At 39.6% G+C, this 19995-nt stretch overlaps 1 protein-coding gene across 4 annotated transcripts in view; it reads right to left on the minus strand.

Annotated features, from left to right (window-relative positions):
- The window catches only part of RALGAPB (Ral GTPase activating protein non-catalytic subunit beta), a 69610-nt gene that overhangs the window by 6167 nt on the left and 43448 nt on the right, over nucleotides 1-19995 (minus strand). For 3 of the 4 annotated variants that reach the window (XM_085302631.1, XM_085302630.1, XM_085302634.1), the window contains 12 exons: nucleotides 19262-19413; nucleotides 17624-17811; nucleotides 15686-15792; nucleotides 13898-14050; nucleotides 13064-13273; nucleotides 11898-12056; nucleotides 8827-8992; nucleotides 6248-6370; nucleotides 4909-5045; nucleotides 3522-3630; nucleotides 1177-1255; nucleotides 478-626 (listed from right to left, as the gene is read on the minus strand). In XM_085302631.1, coding sequence (XP_085158757.1) covers nucleotides 478-626; nucleotides 1177-1255; nucleotides 3522-3630; nucleotides 4909-5045; nucleotides 6248-6370; nucleotides 8827-8992; nucleotides 11898-12056; nucleotides 13064-13273; nucleotides 13898-14050; nucleotides 15686-15792; nucleotides 17624-17811; nucleotides 19262-19413 — 1732 coding nt within the window. Of the gene's footprint in view, nucleotides 1-477; nucleotides 627-1176; nucleotides 1256-3521; nucleotides 3631-4709; nucleotides 4837-4908; nucleotides 5046-6247; nucleotides 6371-8826; nucleotides 8993-11897; nucleotides 12057-13063; nucleotides 13274-13897; nucleotides 14051-15685; nucleotides 15793-17623; nucleotides 17812-19261; nucleotides 19414-19995 lie in introns of those variants that run through there. The other variant, XM_085302632.1, reaches the window with a different exon arrangement.

Raw genomic sequence — 19995 nt, forward strand, 5'->3', positions numbered from 1 at the left:
CAATGCTGTCAGCTAAATGCTAACAAGTTGCTCCCTCTGCTGTTCCTGCTTCCATAGTTGCTGCAAAAAGCATGTCTTTATTCTGTTCTGGCAGGCCCAATGATTCTCTTCAATGAAGAGTTCCAGACCATATATTTTTCAGATATATTATTACCTGCACACTGCAATCATAGGAGCTTTCCTTCACTCTAGTCTCCATTAAACTGGGGAGATTAGCCAGATTCCACTGTAATAATGTAACAGAAAACGGAAGCACATAGCACTGACAAAGTCCAAAAGGAGTGCTGATTTCAGTTTACTTTTTGGTGCAAGAATAGAGGCAGGAATGTTGCTGGCAGACTATCTGCAGCGCTCTGTGAGCCAGAGCTAGCAAAACCACATGGGTAGGATCAGATTAATCACTGAACCATCTTCAAGGAGAAGGGGAGAGAGGAAAAAGAATGGACATGGGTGTTCCTAAAAAAATCTTTAACTTACCAAGAGCTCGCCTACTGACTATCATTCCATCCACCAGTGGGATAACCATATTGAATTTCCCAGTAGCTCCTTGCAGTTTTATTCTGAATAAGCCAGTGTTTAAAGGATGGATGAAGATCACAGGAACTTCTTTCTCAGGAGTGGTAGATCTTAAGAGAAAAAAAACCATGGTTGTTAAATCAGTTTTACAGTAGCGTTTCAACCTATGGATGAAAAATGGCCACTTTAAATGTTTAAGGATCTAAAAAAGAAGTCTTGTGGCTAAATGAGCAGGATTCCTGTGTGCATCCACCGGACTGAAGAATAGTTATGTCAATTATAATGTTTTTAATTGTCCTCTATCACCACAGAATTTCAAAGTTCTGATGACAGGAACATGTACGCAGTATTAACCACCTCACAAGGCAGTAAATCAGGAGAGAGGCTGGTCACAAACTCCAAATAAAAACTACATGTTTGCTATTCCTCAATCTATGTTTAAAATCACAGTGATACAGAAAGTCCTTTCATTTTTCCACTGGAAAAAAAAAAGTCTAATAAAGAAAATCATACATCTTCCTTACAAGAATAACTAGAGTTTTTGGGACAACTGCCTGTGCAAGCTGAAGAACAAAAATAAGCTCAATCATGATTTCTTCTAAGTTTGCAGCATAAACTGTTGTTTGCAAAAACCAAAAGAAAGGAGAACAGTAGTCTTACCTTAGGGAAGTGCTACTATTTGCTGTAGTTTCTACACCAGTGCTAGTTTCAGATACCAGATCAGGCAGCGGAAAGTTTTCTGAAAGAAGATGATATGCAGAATAAAGTTCAACTACCCCCAGTTTTTCTTTGTTGTACCAAAAAAGATTCTTTATCACCAGTTAAAACAGCAGTCCTCGAGCATTCATACCATGAATCTTCTCACACCCCTAGTGATCAAAGCTGAAGTCTCTTTTAGCTTAAGCAGTATGTGGAGTGCATAGACTTCAAGCATCCTGTGCCTGACAGTTTAGGTAATGTGTTCCAGACCCTCAATTCTCTCAATCCCAAAGGTCACAATCTCCAGATGGACTCCAAAAGACAGCAAAAGCAGGAAGAAGGTGAGGTGTTTCACACACACAAAAAAACTTTCAAATTATTATTAACTCCCTTTCCTATCTGCAAGTAGTCAGTCCCAGAAAGGGCATTCCAGACAATACTGCTGCCCACATCTACAGTTACTTGAGTCTCTCAAAGGAGCAACAATTCACCCGGGCAAATACTGCATCAATCCTTGAATCCACTCTCTGCAGATCCTTAGCATAACCTACAACTCTGCGGCTCTGCACTTTGTGACAAGTGACTAGATAATGAAGGTGCAGGAAGAATAAATAAGAACTCGGATCCCTGGAAGATCCCATCCACTTGTTTAGGGGCAGGAGCTGAGAAAGATGTTACGTATCATTCACAAGTGCAATTCAGCTGGCCAGATAGCTCCAATGCCTCTTCCAGCAGAGGAGAGAGTGTTTAGCCTGAAAACACCTTCAGCCATCAGAAGAGGGGTGCTGAGTGTACATGAAACTTGAATCTAGCAGAAGGAGAGCACGGAGGACTCTGCAAATGTTTCAAGACAGAGGAGCACCAGGGCAGGCACTAGGTCCAGGGGTGTGAGCCTAGGCTCTAGAGCAACAGTTTTTCCACTGTTCACACTCAAACGCACCAAGAGTACAAAGGCAGAAAGGAGACCCGTTCCTGCTGGGCTGGAAGCTACTTTCAGGAGTTCTCAAAAAATCCAACCAGCCAGCTCATGGACTCATTTCTTCAGCTTCACGCCCATGGTTCTGGGAGATTCCCACCACTGCTGCAAGCAGCAGCCGCCAGGCAGAAATATGCATATGAAAAACAGTCACTGCCTCTACAGCAAGCTGGCTTTAGCCAGCCATCTCTTGGGCTTCACCCAAGAGATGTGGGGTAGAGATATCAGCTCAGGGACGAAAGTGGCTGAGGGAACCTCCCAGGGCTGAGAGTAACATCCTGTGGCCCAGAGTTTGGAGAAGGCAAACCTCTATAGTATGTGCTGTGGATAAGAAGGTCTTTGTGCCAGTCCTGGGTGCGGAAGAAGAATCTAGATCTAGAGTTTATGGGAAGCTTCCTCTAATCTCTCCTCCTCTTGGTTGCTTTCCTCAGGGAGGAGCTAAGGGCTTAATTAAGGTTCATTCTTAATACCACAGCACCAGGATTAGAAATTAAAGTCAGAAAAAAGTATCTGCTATTGGCCAGTACTTTAGATACTGCTGGCCTAGGCCAAAATAGACACTCTCTCACATGAAGTTAAACCTAGGCACATGGTTTAGAACACATGTGCAAGAAAGGAACTCCCGGGAGTGAAGAACTCCTCAAGCCTGGAAAGACAACTGCTCACGGTCCACGGTATGGCTATAACATGATGGGCAAAGCTGGATCCCTCCTAGGTTTTTCAGTATTCAAAGTCCAGAAACAAACACCAAACTAAGGCAAGCATTAAATTAGCATAACGAGGCTGATGCTGCCTGAACAAAACTGCAGAAAGGAATCTGGACTGCACAGCACCATCTAAACAAATGGGCACCCTGAGTACCGAACAAACGAGCTCTCCCATGAGAYGGAACAATATAGAAAGTTTCAAAGGCATCAAACCAAAAAAGAGGATTCCTTCAGCAAAGAATTTGTTGAGCAAAGATAAAACAAGCAACAGAAAGCATTTTTTCTGAAGGAAAAACAACTCCATTTGGAGGAGACAGCATCTATGAGGAACTCACCTGGGGTGCATGATAGCTTTGTGTGTTAAGCTTGAGGAGAAAGATGCATGAGGACATTTCATACATACTGCCAGAGCTAAAAGACTAAGTCTTCAGACCTACATGCTAGTGGTTCACTCACATCCCATGGACCATCATTTGAATATCAAAGAACTGTTTTAAAATCTTTAAGTATCAGTTACAGAAATAAATAAGAATTTAGCATTCTTTTATAAAGAAATGGAACTGACTTTACACTCTGTTTCCAGTCTGCTGCTATAGTAGTGAAAAATAAAAAGTTCTACACACCTATATCATCATAACGTTCAACCCAGACCACATACACTTTGGTTTCAGGTCCCATCGGTGGAATGGTCCGGCCCTGAGGTACCCTCTTGGATCTGGAAGTAGGACTGAGCTGTTTTGAAAAAAAGGGAAGAGCAGCATTTGCAAAATCACAAGTCCAGTAACGCGTCTATCTCCATCTCCACAGTGACTCTGTAGTCTTTCAGGTCTCAGACTAGTGTAACCTCTGCTGATTATTAAGATGGGACAGCTGCAGTAGAGCTACCCAATCAGAATCTATAATTTGGAACTCCCTGATACTTGGATTCAATATAAATGAGAGAAAAGCCTCCTATTTCTTTTGACGTTAAAAAAAATGCGTCAACTATTCTTTGTTGCCTGGCTTTGTTGCATATATCCAAGTCACAAACAATTCAGTATGCTGAACATATTCCAGGGCACGTGCATGAGGACTATTTTTCCATGCTTTTGTGGAAGCACCAGCGCATCCATCACGTTACCACTCTGAAGAATACTTTACAGTGATCTCATTTCAATATTTCAGAGCAAATTTAATCACTGCCCAAAATAATATACTTTCCTTGTTAACTTCCCCACCTGATACAATGATCTAACCTGACTGGGGTGGTTTTTACCTTACACTAATTTGCCCCAGTTTTACTGTGTTGATACAAGCATTTATTTTCTGCATCAGCTCAAATAAAAATGCATCTAGGCAACAACAAGCATTTAAATTACATTTATTGACTAATGTAATATTTATCTTAAAAACCTGTTCAAGCTTTTGTTAATATTCTCAAAGATCCTAAATCAGTAACTAAATGTACATTTGGAGAGAACTTCATTCAAGAAATGTGCAGTTAAAATCCTTAACTAACAGTCATAGAGTTCCTGATTTTCTGCTTTTGCAAATTTGCTACTACAGTAAAGGTACTTCATGCTTGATATTCAGGTATAGCTGACACATGGGCAGCCAGTAATATGGGATTTTAAACTGGATAGGTATGAAATGTCTCCCAGTTTATCCACCCTACATTTCCGAAGCATGGATTACAAAACAATTTACAAATCATTTTGTAAAAACTTCATATATTTTTTCCTTTGTACATTCCAAGATTGTAGGATGCCAAATATTACTGCTTTGCATATTAAAATTTTATACTCAATTAATGTAATCTTGCAGTCTCCTACTGCACATGCAAATGTTGGCAAGACCAGAAGCTGCTGGTAGGGAGTAATGGCCAGGAATGAGTGGCTCCAAATACGAAGAAACTGAATCATATACTACCAGAAAATGCTGTAGCATTGCCAATGTTTCCTGCAAAAAAAACATACATATATATATATACACACATGCGAATGCCATTTTTCAGTGCAAATTTTGCCTTACCCGCTGAGAGGGATGAAGATTGTCTGTATGATTGGGGAAAAGTTCAAGTGTCAGCGATGGCTGCTTCAGTATCCCTGGTAGTAGATCCATGTTGGAGTCACTTTCTTGGTCAGAGACATTGCTTTCCAGTGAATCAGCTGGAAGGCAAAAAAAAAAAAAAAAAAAAATAGAAGGGTAGGTTTTGTCTTCTCTTCTGCCAAAAAATAAGTTAAGATACATAAGGTTCGGAAACAAAACATACTTGGATTCATCCAAAGTGCACAAAACCACACACAGCAGTAAAAAGGAGCTGGGAGGAAAAGTTTCTGAATGTTACAGTGCTAAGGGAAAGTGGGAAGAGAGACTATTGAAGTCTGTTTCAATGAAGCACTTGCCTTTCATACAGCTTTCAAATTCACGTGTCCTTCACTTATCCCAGCAACCCAAGTAAGTGTCATAAAACAGTCAGCAGCACCAAATATTCACACCACCAATACCACCAAGTGTTCACATGGAAAAAGCAGCTCTAATCCCTTCATGAGGATACAATCCGCTACTCATATTTATGCAGTCTCAGCATCATCTCAGTCCAATATGTGATCCAAGCACATGATTTAGAAAGACTTCCCAGTAATCCTCCTGCTTCCTTGGAAGCTTTTAAGGTCAAGTAGATATAGTGCTCAAAAGCAGGAAGAGGTTTCAGCAGTGGACATCTGCCAGTTATTCCAGAAACTGGCTGCATTTAAACAGCTCTGTATGAAGTTAGGAAGGGAGAGACTGTATTGCATAGGAAACCTGAAACCAGATGGATTATTTCTAAGAATATCATCGCCTCACAACCACTTTATTCTGGAGAAATTTTCACACTGCTTCCAAAGACGTAATGAATGCTATTGCTCACCTACCCAGCAAGTAAGCACATGCTCCTCCAATGTGTTGCAGAAGCATGTCATTGAGAAGGGCGACAGAAAACCTGCATCACCAGCTGAGCTGCTCCGAATTCCACAGCTGGGATGAACAAACTTCTAAATCACACCTGCAGACCACAGCCATCTACAAGCCCAATGTAAAGTACCCAGGCAAACATCAGTACTGCCACACAAACCTAAATGCTCAGGYTTAGACTGAAAAAACAAAGGGGCCCACAACAGATACGACCTTAGGAAGCAGTCTAAGGATTACGATGCTTTAATTTGAGCATTAGTAATTTTCCAACAAGGATCCTGCTGTCCACACTGTTAGTTAGCTTGTTTGGGTTCTCTAACAAGCAAACAAAAAAGAAAGAAAAAGAAATTTTGTTCTTTTTCTTTTTTTCTTTTCTTTTTTTTTTTTTAACAGTATGCACACACAGTGATCTTACTTAGGGACTCCACTGGTGATGGGACGACAAAAGCTATTTCCGTCAGGGCATCAGCATAATACAGCACTTTCTTCTGCCCGTTGAAGATACTCGCACCAACGTCTTCTGAAATAACTACATCATCTGAAAGGGAGACAAAAGTAAGGTTAAATCAAAAGGAAGTTTTAGCTCCTACTTTATGCATTTTTCTCAGGAGAAGACTTTCAATTAGAAGAAGTTATGTTAAWTCTTTTAAAACGTTAAGGTTTCAGTCAAGTCTCATTGCTAATGACTATTCTCAAAAATCTTGGTTGATATATTGAAGAAAATAGTATTCTGGGTTGGAAAGAGGATTTATTCCAAACGCATTCACCTCAGACTGAGTAGCTCAGTAAGGTTGTCCAATATAAGAAATCATCCAGAAGCTATTTCTATCCATTCCTTCTGACAGAGGCATCCTCATTCAGCTGTTTGTCATTAAATTTTCAAAGGCCTCTTGCATACATAGTTTCAACCTGATACTGTTCTGGAATTTACGCCAGTTTCTACAGATTATCTTTTAGATGTCTAGTTAGAGACAGGCTACCTCCTGAATCCAAGCTAACATAGGAAGTCCTACTTCCCAGTACCATTTATTCGCGCAGCGCAGTAGACCAGAACAGTACATCAGACCATTGCAGCAGAGAGCAAGCAACTCTGACGGAGCCAAGCTGCCGGTCACTTATCAAAAACGCCTCCTTTTCCTTCCTCATACCCCAATTCCAGCAAGAAGAGCAACAGCTTTAAGCTGAATTATTTCTCTGATTCAGCTTACAGCAGGATCCCAGGATTAGCTGCCTCAGCAGAACCAGTGGAACTGTGAAATTCAGCACAYAGACAGGAAGAAGTGGCCAGAGGCATGCAGGAACTGCCGAAGGATGCTTTACCACTGGGGAAGCATTCCTAAACATCTCAAGCCCACATCTTTCAGGAAGTAGCACCTCAACCATGACCAAATTGCTTAAGAACTTCTTTGCTTTTCAGAGGGTAAAAGGATACATACCTGCTTTTGATTCCCCCATCCCCAATCAGACCTCATTATAAAAAACTCTTCTACATGCCTGAAATGGATTTTTTTTAAAACCAGTCATCCATAAAGAGCRATTGCATTAGCAAAACAGACAGTTTAAGCCACAGACAAGACTAGGGGGGTGAAATAAATAAAGTGAGCAACCTTCACAAGTTTGTCCAAGTGTTCTTAAAATCTACCCTTTCTTTGCTTGCTAAGGCTGTGGTTTCACTGCAGGATTCTTCCAAAAAAGCCAGGTTAAAAGAAGTCCTTCCAAAGAAAAAAAAAAAAAAAAAAAAAAAGTCCATTCCTAACTGCTTTTTCTGTTCCACTATCTTCCACACAGCCATATTGACACTGCTGAGAGGACCACAAGCTGCAAAAGGAATGGAGATGGCTCTGCCTCAAAGTAGATCATGATCTGGTACTGTGCTCCAAGAAAAACTAATCCACACTCTGGTTATTTTGTTACCTCTCCTGAGCTGTTCAGAGAAAGACATGCCTCCGTTCTCTTAATCTCTCCCAATAATTTCAAACCTCCTGTCTTTTGTAGAACTTCAGGAAATCTTTTAGTTGTTCTAAGTTACAGAAGAAGGTTAGTCAGAGCGCTCCTAAGGGCCAGCCAAAGGAGAGCTGGGTGAAAGCACTGCTTAAACTGCAGCACCAATGGTGTTACACCCCATCGGAGTTCAAAATCAAAGATGTTCAACACCAGCTGATCTAGCCTGTTGGATGCATTTGTGTGGGCCATATGAGAAGGCAGAAGCTATGAAGATCACCATGAAAAGTTTTCTGGCCCTTTGGGCAGTGAAAAGGCTTCCAGACATGAACCATACTGAACTCAAACCAATGGGCACTAGCAGAATCTGTGGATAACCTGATTACATCATTTTTCAGTGCAGAAACTGCTACGAATTTCCGCTCGCCACGCTACAACAGCAGCTTGAAGAATACTACCCTGAGGATCATTTTGGTTGGCAGAACGAGGAAAGGATAGTATAAGACAGGTTCACAAGAAGAATTGCTTAGGTAGAAAAAAACCAGAGTAAATTAAGCAGGAAGGGAGGAGGGCCGTGTGCGCACTCCAACCACGATGACCTACAAACAGCAATTTGTTTTCAGTGCTTATTACCAAGCGTGATGACAAGACTAACGTATTTGTCCGTCTCATTTTAACCTACTTACAGAATACTAAAAATCACAAAATATTTCAAGCCTGTCTGCTGATATGGCAGACAGTACAATGTGTACTCATGATATCACCTTAATACTGGTTTTGGATTATGTACTAGATTCCCCAAGACAGCTAAAAACATGGAATACAGATGTTTGCTGCTGAGACTGCTTCCTTTCAACAAGATGCACAGACATTTTCTCACCTGAAGCTTAATCTAAGGCTTATATTTAATATTTCTTTCTAGTAAATGTATCCCAAAAAAGCACAAGCACTCGAAGAGGTACCCAGAAGCAAGAAAAGTTAATTAATCGTCTCCTAATGGAGCGTAAACACTGTAATTTAGGTAATTTAGGGTTACTATATGAACTGTATTACCTTGTTCAGATCCTTCTTCATCACTGCAACTATTGATCGACCAGCTTGTCGAGACGTGCCCAGTCCAACCCGGGTGCTTCCCTATATCAACTGACCAGCCAAGAGACAATAAGAACTCCAGGAAGTGCGGCTGAACAATTCTGGAAGACTCCATGTTCTTCAGGATCTGAAACGAAGGGCAGTGCCATGGTATATACATGAGACTCCAAGCAGCAGCTCTCCTTGAGATATATAGAGATAGATAGATATAGATAYACGTATTTTTAACTATGTCACCAGTTTGTTTTTGCCCAAATATATCCAGGTCTGAAAGTTTGGAACTACAAACTTTTCTGCCACAGCTAACTACACAGACACCAGGCCCTGCTGCCCAGCATCCTCTATCCTGTCCAGCAATGTCCTGTTCAGTCAAATTGTCTCTTTTAGCCACCATTGCTGAAGCCCRTAAAACAGTTAATGACATGGCTACAAATGGCAATTCTGAGTTTTACCCACTTATCAGGGCTAAATCACAAAACTGTTCAGCGCAGAATCCACATTAACACCAACCCTATTAACATGAGAATTTTCTGGACAGCTATCACTGTTACACAGCAGTAAAATTTTAGAAGGATTTTAGGAGAGAATAATTTAAAAAGAAAGTAATTTAAAATTTAAAGAAAGTAATTAAATCAATACAAACCTGTACATGACATACAAACAACTATTTAGAAGGCAGGCCTCAAAACACACTAGATGAAATTATGAAGGAGATTTTGTAAAGACTTTTGAGCAAGACTGAACATACAACTTTAATCAAACAACACACTGCGCCATTCATTTTGAACCTTAATCCCATTTCTTAWAAAGTTTTGGGATATTTCCACCTCCAAATGCCATTYTTATCCCATCAGGTTGAGTGAAAGCTGCCACACAGGGATTTTCGTGTACCTGAACTGCTGGGATTTGTGGAGTAGTCAAGGTTGTATAAWGGATCCTTCCTTCTGTTTTTGGATYACGTGGGAGTTTCAGTTTGATAGCGGGAGAGTYTTTGGTATTTATTTGTGTGGGGGAAGTAAAACTTAACTGTAATCTAGGAAATAGACTCCAGTGGGACAGAAACTGTTCAATCTGRTATATCGTGAAAAGAAAAACTTTCAGACGAGATGCTGCTGATACCCACACAGTTCTGCCCCACCGTCCTAACACCCTGTAYAATATGCAACAGTGACTACTCACACTGTGCAGAACTATTACAAATACACTTAATAATGAAAATAATAATAATTAATAAAACAAAAGTTAGGTTTCAGAATGAATTGAGATAAAAGTAGATTAGGAGACAAATTCAGGAAAACATGCAAGCTCCAGCTTTACGAAAYGGCGTGGTTTCATATCTGAGCCACACCAAAATGAATTTTCAGTAAAGTAAGAATGAGAGAGTATTTTTAAATAGCATTTAATGTTATGGAAGTATAACAGCGTAAACATATGGAGCATTTATTAGCCTGGATAAATAAATCCCGTAAGACCCTTCTAAACCATAAGGGAAGATGTCTATCGGAGAAACAGTATCACTCATAGTAACATTCAGGTTAGAAAAACTGTTCTGGACTGCACAGCGTCAGAAAAAAATAGCTGCCGCTCCTTGTGAAAGGAGTGAGATCCCCATCTTAAAACAGAATGAGGTCCTGAGTTAAAGYTGCAGGAACAGTCTCTCTCACATATACATAAAAATAGGCAGCCTTCCCTGCTCAGAGCAGAAACAGTATCAGGATCTGGCTCCTCTCTTGACCGTGTTCAGTTGCTCACGGCTGTCCTAAGCAAGCAACATTACAGAACATCTTCACTTGATGCAATATTGTTAATATTGAAAACAAAACGTGACAGAAGCAAGTGACAGCTCTTTTCAAACATGGAAGGCGTATCTGTTTCTCACTATGCTCAGGTCTGCAGAGACAGATACAAATAAATTATTAACTTGACTATGCCACTGTGACTTTGTGCAACTGGAAAAGGCTAAGAATCATAGCATGATGGTTTAGGGATTTCAAGCAGGAGCATGAACTTTATACTGTCRGACAAAATGTGTCCAGAACCTCTCAGACATGAAAGGTGCCAAAACCCACATGTACAGACTGCTAACTGGTTGCCCCATGCAAATAAATCTCATCTGTCTAAACACTATGCTAGCATACACTATTATTACATAATAGCATATAAGCACCAGGAGAAAAATACATTTGGCTAGTTCAGCAAAAACACAGCATTTTARCCAGAACGCAGCAGCATTGTATGTCCTGTTACAAGGCTGACTTTGGAGACTGGAAGACTACCTACTGGCTTCCCCACACTCAGACAGCAGACTGAAAACTCAGACAGCATGATCCTGGCTTCAAGAATTACTGCATTCCACTCCAAAGCAGAAAGTGTTGCTATGTTCTGTCAATTGTATGTTTGCAACAAAATGAGTAGTTTATTTTAGGAGCTAGGCTTTTACACTTTACTATGAGAATTACGTATGGAATGAGAAGGTACTCCAGAAACATCGCTTTCTAATGAATCCATAAGTCATCTTAACTTGGTGATTTTCCAGGTCACAGTTTAAAGAAATCATAGCTTAGATTTGGACAAATTAATCTGATTAACCTATTCACATTTGAAAGAAAGTAGTATAACATAAAGATTTAGAAAGCATTAATACTCTCTTGCAGAAATTTTTTCAGTTCGTTGATATGTTTAAAACAGGAATCAAAGCAAGCTACTAGGACAGTGCACATAGCTAAAACAAATTGCAATTTTTCCATATATATATATATACACACATATACACACACACATATATATACACACACACACCTATAATGTTTTATCTAGACCTCACAGCAATTCTAAATGTAATAGCATACTTTATGCTATAGATTAAAAAAAAGTAGTGACTTATTACATTTTATGTAGTAAGCAGAGTCCAAAATYGCAAGTTCCAGCATGCTGCTTTAGCCATTAGCAGTGATGCTTTGTTCATTTGAGGATTATTAGAAATGGAGAATATATACAATATATACTAATTAGCACTMTACACTTTCACTTACTTCCTGGCTTGTTTTCTGGCCTGCCTTCATGTAGAAAATGAAAACTGTATCAAAAGGACGACATGGTAATAAATCCAAGTAGCCAAGGTCATCAAAAAACCCAGGAAGAGCAGAGTCAAGTGCAATCAGGTGAGGAGGTAGACGACTGTTAGCAGGTTCCTATTGAATAAACAGAGTTCAGTAATTAAAAACAAAAAAACAACAAAAAAACCTTTTCCATTGGAAAAGGTTCTCATGACTTTAAAAATGATCCACAAAAATAGTAACACTTTTTTTAAAAAAAATTTTGAAGTAATACACAGATTTCTGATATAACATAATCCTTGTTGCTGTAAGTTTGCAACAGCAAAGGTAACATGTTTTGAAAACTTGTATTTGTTGCATTCTACTATCTTCATTAAATAAGMAAATAGGTATTTTGCAAGTAAAACAATACTGACAGTTTGCTCAACGAGAACATTCTCTCCCATAGCAAAACAAGCAGATTTTGAAAATGCTATATGACTTCATACAGTCATATTGCAACTAATTTCATATTTATTAATATGACTTATAAATTTTATATATAAACCATTAAGCACTTGTTGACTTCTTATTTTTGCAAAACTTCATTTTCTACTATTGTTCACATCTTATGGAAGAAATGCTACAGATAAAAGGGAGAATGCACAAGTAAGGGGTAGAATTTAAATTTAAGAATGCAGATGGTCTCTACAAACTTACTTGACTTTAAAGAGAAAAAAACTCTACAGTCTATACAGAACCCTAAGTATTTACATAGTAGAAGCATCATCTCAGTACAATAGTCTCTGAARCAGAACATCTAATGCAGCAATATTTCAGAAATGGACCCCTAAGCCTAATTCRAGTTGGAGGAATAATTTCAAGTATAAATACATGACCGGTGTCAGCTTACGTATCTACTGCAAAACTGATAGATGCAGGCACCTATTCAGAGCATGTTCAGCTTGAGGCTTAGTCTGTTACCACTCAGATCACAATTCTGGAAAACTTCGAAATTCAGCACCTTTTCTAAGCAGACTACAGTGTAACGGCAGCTGGCAGCACACATAAGATCTTCCACTAGCTAAACTTCAGTCTTCCTCTTTTGCCAGACTAAATGGGTAATGGGGCCATTTGTTTAGCATTAAGAAGCATGAGGTCACCTTCAATGCCTCTAGGGAGAGAAACCCAAAGTGAGAGAGGAACAGGCGAGCTGTCTGGAACTCCTGCGCAGGTGGTGGAGGCTTACACTCCGTGATCGGATCAGGAAAGCTTTTCTTGCGCCACTCCTCTTCACTTTGCTGATCTATGGAAGTCTCAAAAATAATCTGCTGGGCCATGCCGTTCCTCAGCTTCTCGTGTCGCTCTTCCAGCTGAAAAACATAGTGGAGTCAGCTTTCCAGYTCTGCACAAAGATCTCTTAAAGCACTGACAGCAGCTCCCCCCTTTAACAAAGCTGTAAGCCACAAGGGCAGCAGCTGCTGAAACTCCACCACCAGGATGCTGACTGAAGCACTATCAGCGAAATCCCACACTGYTGCAGAATGCACATCTGAACACATTATTTGCATGGGAGAGCTGCTGCAAATTCATGTACCCCAAATCAGTTATAATCTCTCCTTTTTCAATGAACAGGAACTAAAGCACATTTGGCACTGTCAGATTAAAAAGAGTCTACAAGAGTGCTCACAAACACCCTATTTCCCCCAGAAGAAGCAACAAAATAGCACATGCTAGTGGCTTATTCACAGCTATACAGAGGTGTTAGGATCTCAAATAAAAGATGTTGAGCAGTGCTCCCCAAAACCCTGTTCTAGGTATTGCCATCTTCCACAGCTAGTGCACAGATTTCATTAGTTTGCAGAGTTTATTGTTCTATTAATATGAATTAGTCAGGCTGAAGACTAACTTTTTTACAGTAAGGAATTAGTGTGTGATTTGTGAACAGGCAAAAAAAGACAAGAGCAAAATGAAGTCAAAGAGTGAAAACTACTTACTTCCTCATTCACAATTTCATGTAAATCGGGAATGCTTAAGTCAGCTTTCACAAATGGAATTTTGTCCACTTCTTCGGGAAACGGGCGATGTTTCACACTGTATTTCAATCCAACATCGTTTTTAGGAGCTGGTCGGGGTTCYGGTATAAAAGTCTGATGAAAAAAGAGAGATAATTTTATATCCAAAGCTTTGCCATGAGACAACATATTGTTATTATAAATGGAAAGTGTTCCCTTCCCCACTATCACCACAAAATTATTAATCCATTATTGAGAGTTATCATCACAAATTATTCAGTAAATAATTTAAATTCGTATAGACTTGTTTAAAATTTACAATCACTTTTTTTTTTAACAGAAGAGGCAGTTCTACCCACTTTGGTGGTTGCAGTCATGGAATCTATGAACTTCTGGGCAGTTGCAAATTCCAATAAAAAATGGCAAGCTTATACAGCAACATCTTATTTTTAGGATAAAGTCTATTCTAACTGAATGTTTAGATAAAGCTAACAACTGCTTGAGAAGCCTTCATTTTAACCCTAACTTTAACGATCTCAGCAAGCTAAGCTGACAAATCCTTGAATAAGAAAGTAGCAGCGTCATGCATCAGCAGTGAGATGCACTGATGGAGTAAGGAAAGGGTTTGCCTCATCTATCTCAATAGAATTTTGACATTGCTCCTATCTCATGCTCTCAGTTAGTAACCCAAGAGCTGAAGTTGCCAAAGACAGCAACAAAATAAAGATCTAGGTGCAGGTTTGCACAAGGCCCAAGTAGGCAAGACAAGAATTTTAACTGCTTGTTGAGTGCTGCTTTATGAATTTCTCCACCATCAAATAAATTTCAGAAGGGCAAAAGAGTTAACACTGAAGTTAGATAATGCCTTTAAGTTGGAAGAGTCCCCTTAAAACTGTTAAGAAGGTCACYAGCCATACATTACTTTTTCCCTTGGTGTGGGAGGCAAAACACTTCGACACTATTTAGCAAAGCAGTTCATGTTCAGTGACAACATAGCTCCAAAGGCATTAAAGTGCAGTGTCTTCCTAAAGCCTGCTTTACCAAGACCACGTCTGCCTAAACGTTAGAGCGATGGCCAAGACTGACAGGCCCCACTCCAACTACATTCTTATTTCCCTCATTGTGTTGAGAGAAGCATGCAGAGTTTGAAAACTTAGAGAAGTTCACAAACAAAGAAATTTTGACAGCAGAGAACGTTTTACTCCACTAATCAACTGCAATAGAAGGTTTTACTTGAGAGCCATATTGTCTTATTTTTCCTGTCCAGAGCCATTCCAAAATCCACGATCTGATAGGTAGGATCTGTCCATTTTTCAGRCAGTTTACAGCCATTTTTTTGGCATAGAGCTTTTTAGCTTTAACAGGTGTTCTCTCTGCAGCACCTCATACTACATCTCAAGATATTGCTCCTTCTGCAGCAAGCACTTTACCTGACATCCCACAGTCAGCATGATGCTGCCACCAGTATAGTCATGCCTACATGCTAAATACTCCATTGCCCCATTACCTCAGAAGATACTTTGAAAAGAGATTTTTCCCACCACCCTAAGAAAAAAAAAAACTAAAAGTTAACAGCACTTTCACAACCTAGACTGAATATTATCACAAGTCATAAAGAGTCACCAGAGATGTGTCACATTACCTACAGCTAAAGGCCCCGTGGCTCAGCTTTAATGTATAATCACCAGTTCTGTGGGGCTGTCTCACATTAGTGGAATTTCTGCTGAACATCTCTAAGTTAAAGATTTCTTTATGGGCTTTGATAGAGACCTTTTGATTTGCTTTAGCTCCTCTTGGTAAAAGACAGAGTTGCTGCGCCCATGCAAATCTTCCAGATGTCCCACGGATCAAAATCGTGACAGACGGGAAAGAGTCATCTGCAAAGCATATGAGTTTATAAATAAATAAATAAAATTTTTAAAAAGGTCAACTAATATATCATCTTAAGTTTCAAACACTTAACTTTCCTCTCTGCCGCTGGAAGTACCAGTCTACTTTGTTCTCTTCCATTCAAAGAGAACTCACCACTAGGCATCAAGCACTGGAACCAGGCTCCAGAGAGGCTGTCGAACTTCCTTCTTCAGAGATTAAGAACCACCAGGGCATCGCAGGAGGTTACACTACAGACCTCTTGAGGTCCCTTTCAACTTGCATGATTCTCTAACACTGCAGGGATTTAAGTTTTCCTTCAAAATTTAAAGGCCACTGATGCTTGCCATCTTAGGAAAGGGATCATTATATCTCCACAGCTATTTTTTTTAAAGTCACGTCTATCTTTTGGGTACATAAATCATAAATTGACATTATCAGGTACCTAGCAGATACATATTCCTTCCACAGTGCTTCATGTGCAGCCTACCAGAATGTAGAAGTGCAGCACAGGCACATAAGCACACATTTATGCAAACCGAAACACCACCACCCCCCAAATTACCTACTTAGTGATCTGTCCCAAAAGTGATCTGATATACTTACGCATTACTGTGATTAAGCTTCTAATTTAAAGAGCATTTGTGAGCAAGKTCTGTATAGCAAGAAAAGCTAATCTAATTTCAGAATATAATAGCTTTACAGGATTCCTCAGTAATGCATTTAGCAGAAGACTGAGAATTGCTCRGCTGTTCTAGCATTCACTGATCCATTCTAGTCAGGAATGTGTTTGCTCAAATACAGACTGCAGGAGGATGCACTGTGATGGCTCCCAGTATCAGCACTTCCAGCAAGGTCTAGTTACAAGATTTTCAGTGAGGCTGGGAGCATTCTGGACAGCAACTCAGAACCACTACTCTTCTCTTAGTCGATATCAATGGACATAAGAGTTCACGACGCTAGTTGTTCGGCACAAGCTCCAGTTTCAAGACTAGCATCTAGACTCCTTCCTGCCCGTAGACGAGGAAAACATATCCATGCAAGATTAGCAGATCTAACGTTAAGTCTTCGACACAGCTAGCATACAAGAGAATTTTCGTCTATTCTCTTAGGTGGTATCTTGATGCCTGAAGATTCATAGGGTGATGGGTTATTCAGTTCAAGGCATCATGCAAATACCATTAGGTTTTTATTAAATATCATTTCCTCCTTGATCAAAGCACATGACACTTAGGCAACAGTTAGAAAGGAAAATTCAGCTGTGAAAGCCAATACTCTGTAGGAGATCTCCTTTTCAGTAGGTGTCATTGACAGAACAGGATGGCATATAGGAAAGCTGTGACAGCTCCTAAGCAACTATAACCATTTAAGCCGAAAGCACCCACAGAAACATTCAGTAACAGAGACATAAATCAAGTAAAAACTTTTGTGCAACCATAAAGGAACCAAATATTTGTTGAGCAGGAGTTTCCACAGAACCTCCTATATTTTTTTAATTTTCATCCTTTTATGAACAAAGACGTTTTCAAAAATGTAATGCCAGTGCTTTTCTCCATCTGCTAATTTAGATGGCAGCCAAATACAAGTAATCTGATCTCACTGGTGAGAGACAACTGCATGAACTACTTGGATGAGCTTGTACATGTCTGACTATGAGTGACATGAAAGTTATTCTTACAACTTCATGCAGAGCAACACCCTGCACAATTGCCTACCCGTAGGACACATAAGCCCCTGAAACATGAAAAGGAGAAACGTGCTTGATGAAGCACCTTCATTTTGTAGCTATCTACATGGTTTTAACTAGAGGAACAAGGAAGCAGGAAATGTTGAACTTACTCTGTTCATTCCCTAGAGGCTGCTCCAACATCGCAAGGATGACACTATTATCCAAAACAAAGTAACGGAAGCTATGCTTGTTTATGGTAGGTAGACGAGAATATTTAATTAAGGTGGTTTCATTCACCAAGCTGCAAGGAGAAGCAGGGCCACTAGGAGAAGGAAATGCTCCAAGTAACTGCATAATACTGCAAGTAAGGAAAAAAAAAAAAAAGAGAGAGAGAGTTCATGACAGAGTAAGAAGATTAACTATTCCACCTAAGGATGGACCTTCACTCATAGTGTTCATTTGTATTTGGACAAAGAAATTGCCCTGTCAGGGTGAACCAGTTACCTGCACGTTCGCAAAAACCCGTCTTAAATCAGAACCAGTAATTTCAGAAAAAATCATGAAATTCAACAAGGAAAGCAGTTTGTCCACAGAACAAGTTTCTTTATAACATAGGGACTGAGGTTATTAAGGCATGCTTTAAAGCACAAAAAAAAMCAGACTACCCTTCTACAGCTTTTTAAATGTTATTTCTCATAACAGAGATAATCACCCATACTTTAATTCTTATCAACAAGCAAGGCAGACATGATACATGTGCCAGCTATTGTCTTAGCTTTCCTTGAATACCGATTACCAAGAAATTTGAGCTGTTTCATTTACTTAATATTCAGTTAAAATTTTCCACAGTGGGAACTGGCAATTAGAGTCAAGATCTCAGTTCACTGTCTGTGACTAAAGATCGTATGATCTAACTCATGAACTTACTCTTAACAACACTACTCGGATCAGAAGTTTACTGAAGTCCTCCTCTCCCACCTTTAACTTTACCTACTCAATAGAGGGATGAAACTATCTGGTTTGTGAAGAGAGGCACTTTTAGACAACAATAAAGTTTTACCCACAAGTTGCAGCGACTATTTTTATCCTGGGAACTACACAGTTCTTTTTATGAACAGTAAAGCTTATAACAATTTGACTGCAGAGCAGAACAAAAAAGAAAGCAAGTATTGCCTTTTGCAAAGCACTTATCCTACCTATTCTCTACTTGTCCTGTCCACCATCATCCTATAGTGCTTTTCGATCTCCTGGGAGTAAATCCCAATTTTCAAATCTTTGTTCTCTTTGCCCACCTTCCCTAACCCACACATTATCTGCAATTCCAATTCCTACAGAATCTCTCAAATATGTTAAACCAGCCCGATTCTGCGGGCAGAACGACATTCCACCCTGTGCTGATGGGGCACCCGCTACCTGTGCAGTTCTTCGTTGCGTTACACATGAGAAAGCGTCTATCAGTTTCCCGATCAGTGCAGGGATAGTGTGTCTTCTCAGGCTGTGGATAAGGGGGAACAGTAGGACAGTGTGACTAGGTCAAGTGGGAGATACTGGCAACTGCTGTCTGCAGAGAACAGGCAGGACAGGAAGATGACAATCCCAGGTGTTGAACTCCTGAATGAGAGCAGGGAGACTGCCAAGGCCAAGCACATGACAACCTGGCCCAGAGGTTGGGTGGTCAAAGCCTCTGGCTAAACTTTTCACATGCTCTTGTTCCATCACTAGGATCTGACCAGGTGGGAACCCCTAATTAAAAGATTCTCAGACATGTTTTACACTAAATAGCGAAGATGCTCTGACAAATTTCATACCATGTTAATGTGGCTTCAGCAGCATCCTTCACTCTCATGGATGCAGGGTTTGGTTCTTTATCTCCTTTGTATTTGACTTCTTGTTCACTGCTTTTGGATTTACTTCCTGAAATGCCCAACTCCACAATCTCCAGTACCTCTTTTAAGCAATCCTAAAACACAAGAGGAACTATTGTAAAACAGAAGCACTCTGACAAAAGTCTCTTTAAGACCTAGTGAGACAATGATATAYCATCAATTAAAATAAAGTGCTGCCAGTAATATGAGCTTTGAAACAAAGGCCAAAGATTATTTCTACAGAAAGTGTTGGAGTTAAGATCACATTTGGCATTGGAATTGTATTTTCTATATATACAGAAGATACCTAGTTACCTTTGTATGCCTCTATATCTAATGCTAAAAAGTGCTCTTAATGAAGCTATACACAATATATACCACTACATACGTACATATGGCCTAGAGGATTATTAAGAGTGCAACTGAAAAAATGTATTTAAAAATAAATGCATTTCAGAGATTATATGCAGAACTTTTAACTACATTCTAAGTATATTAAGGAAAAAATCTCATCTTGAAAGCTGCTAGAAAATTTCCAAACCTTTCAACTGCCAGCAGAGATCACTACACACACAAACAAAAGGAAACCAACTATAAAAATAGGCACACATAAGAAAATATACGTATTTCTAGCAAGAGTAGGACATAAGGCTGTTAGAAATATGTATCTATCATTT

Source organism: Rhea americana, unplaced genomic scaffold (assembly GCF_003343005.1).
Source record: "Rhea americana isolate MKP2758 unplaced genomic scaffold, rheAme1 scaffold_190, whole genome shotgun sequence".
Classification (NCBI taxonomy): domain Eukaryota; kingdom Metazoa; phylum Chordata; class Aves; order Rheiformes; family Rheidae; genus Rhea; species Rhea americana.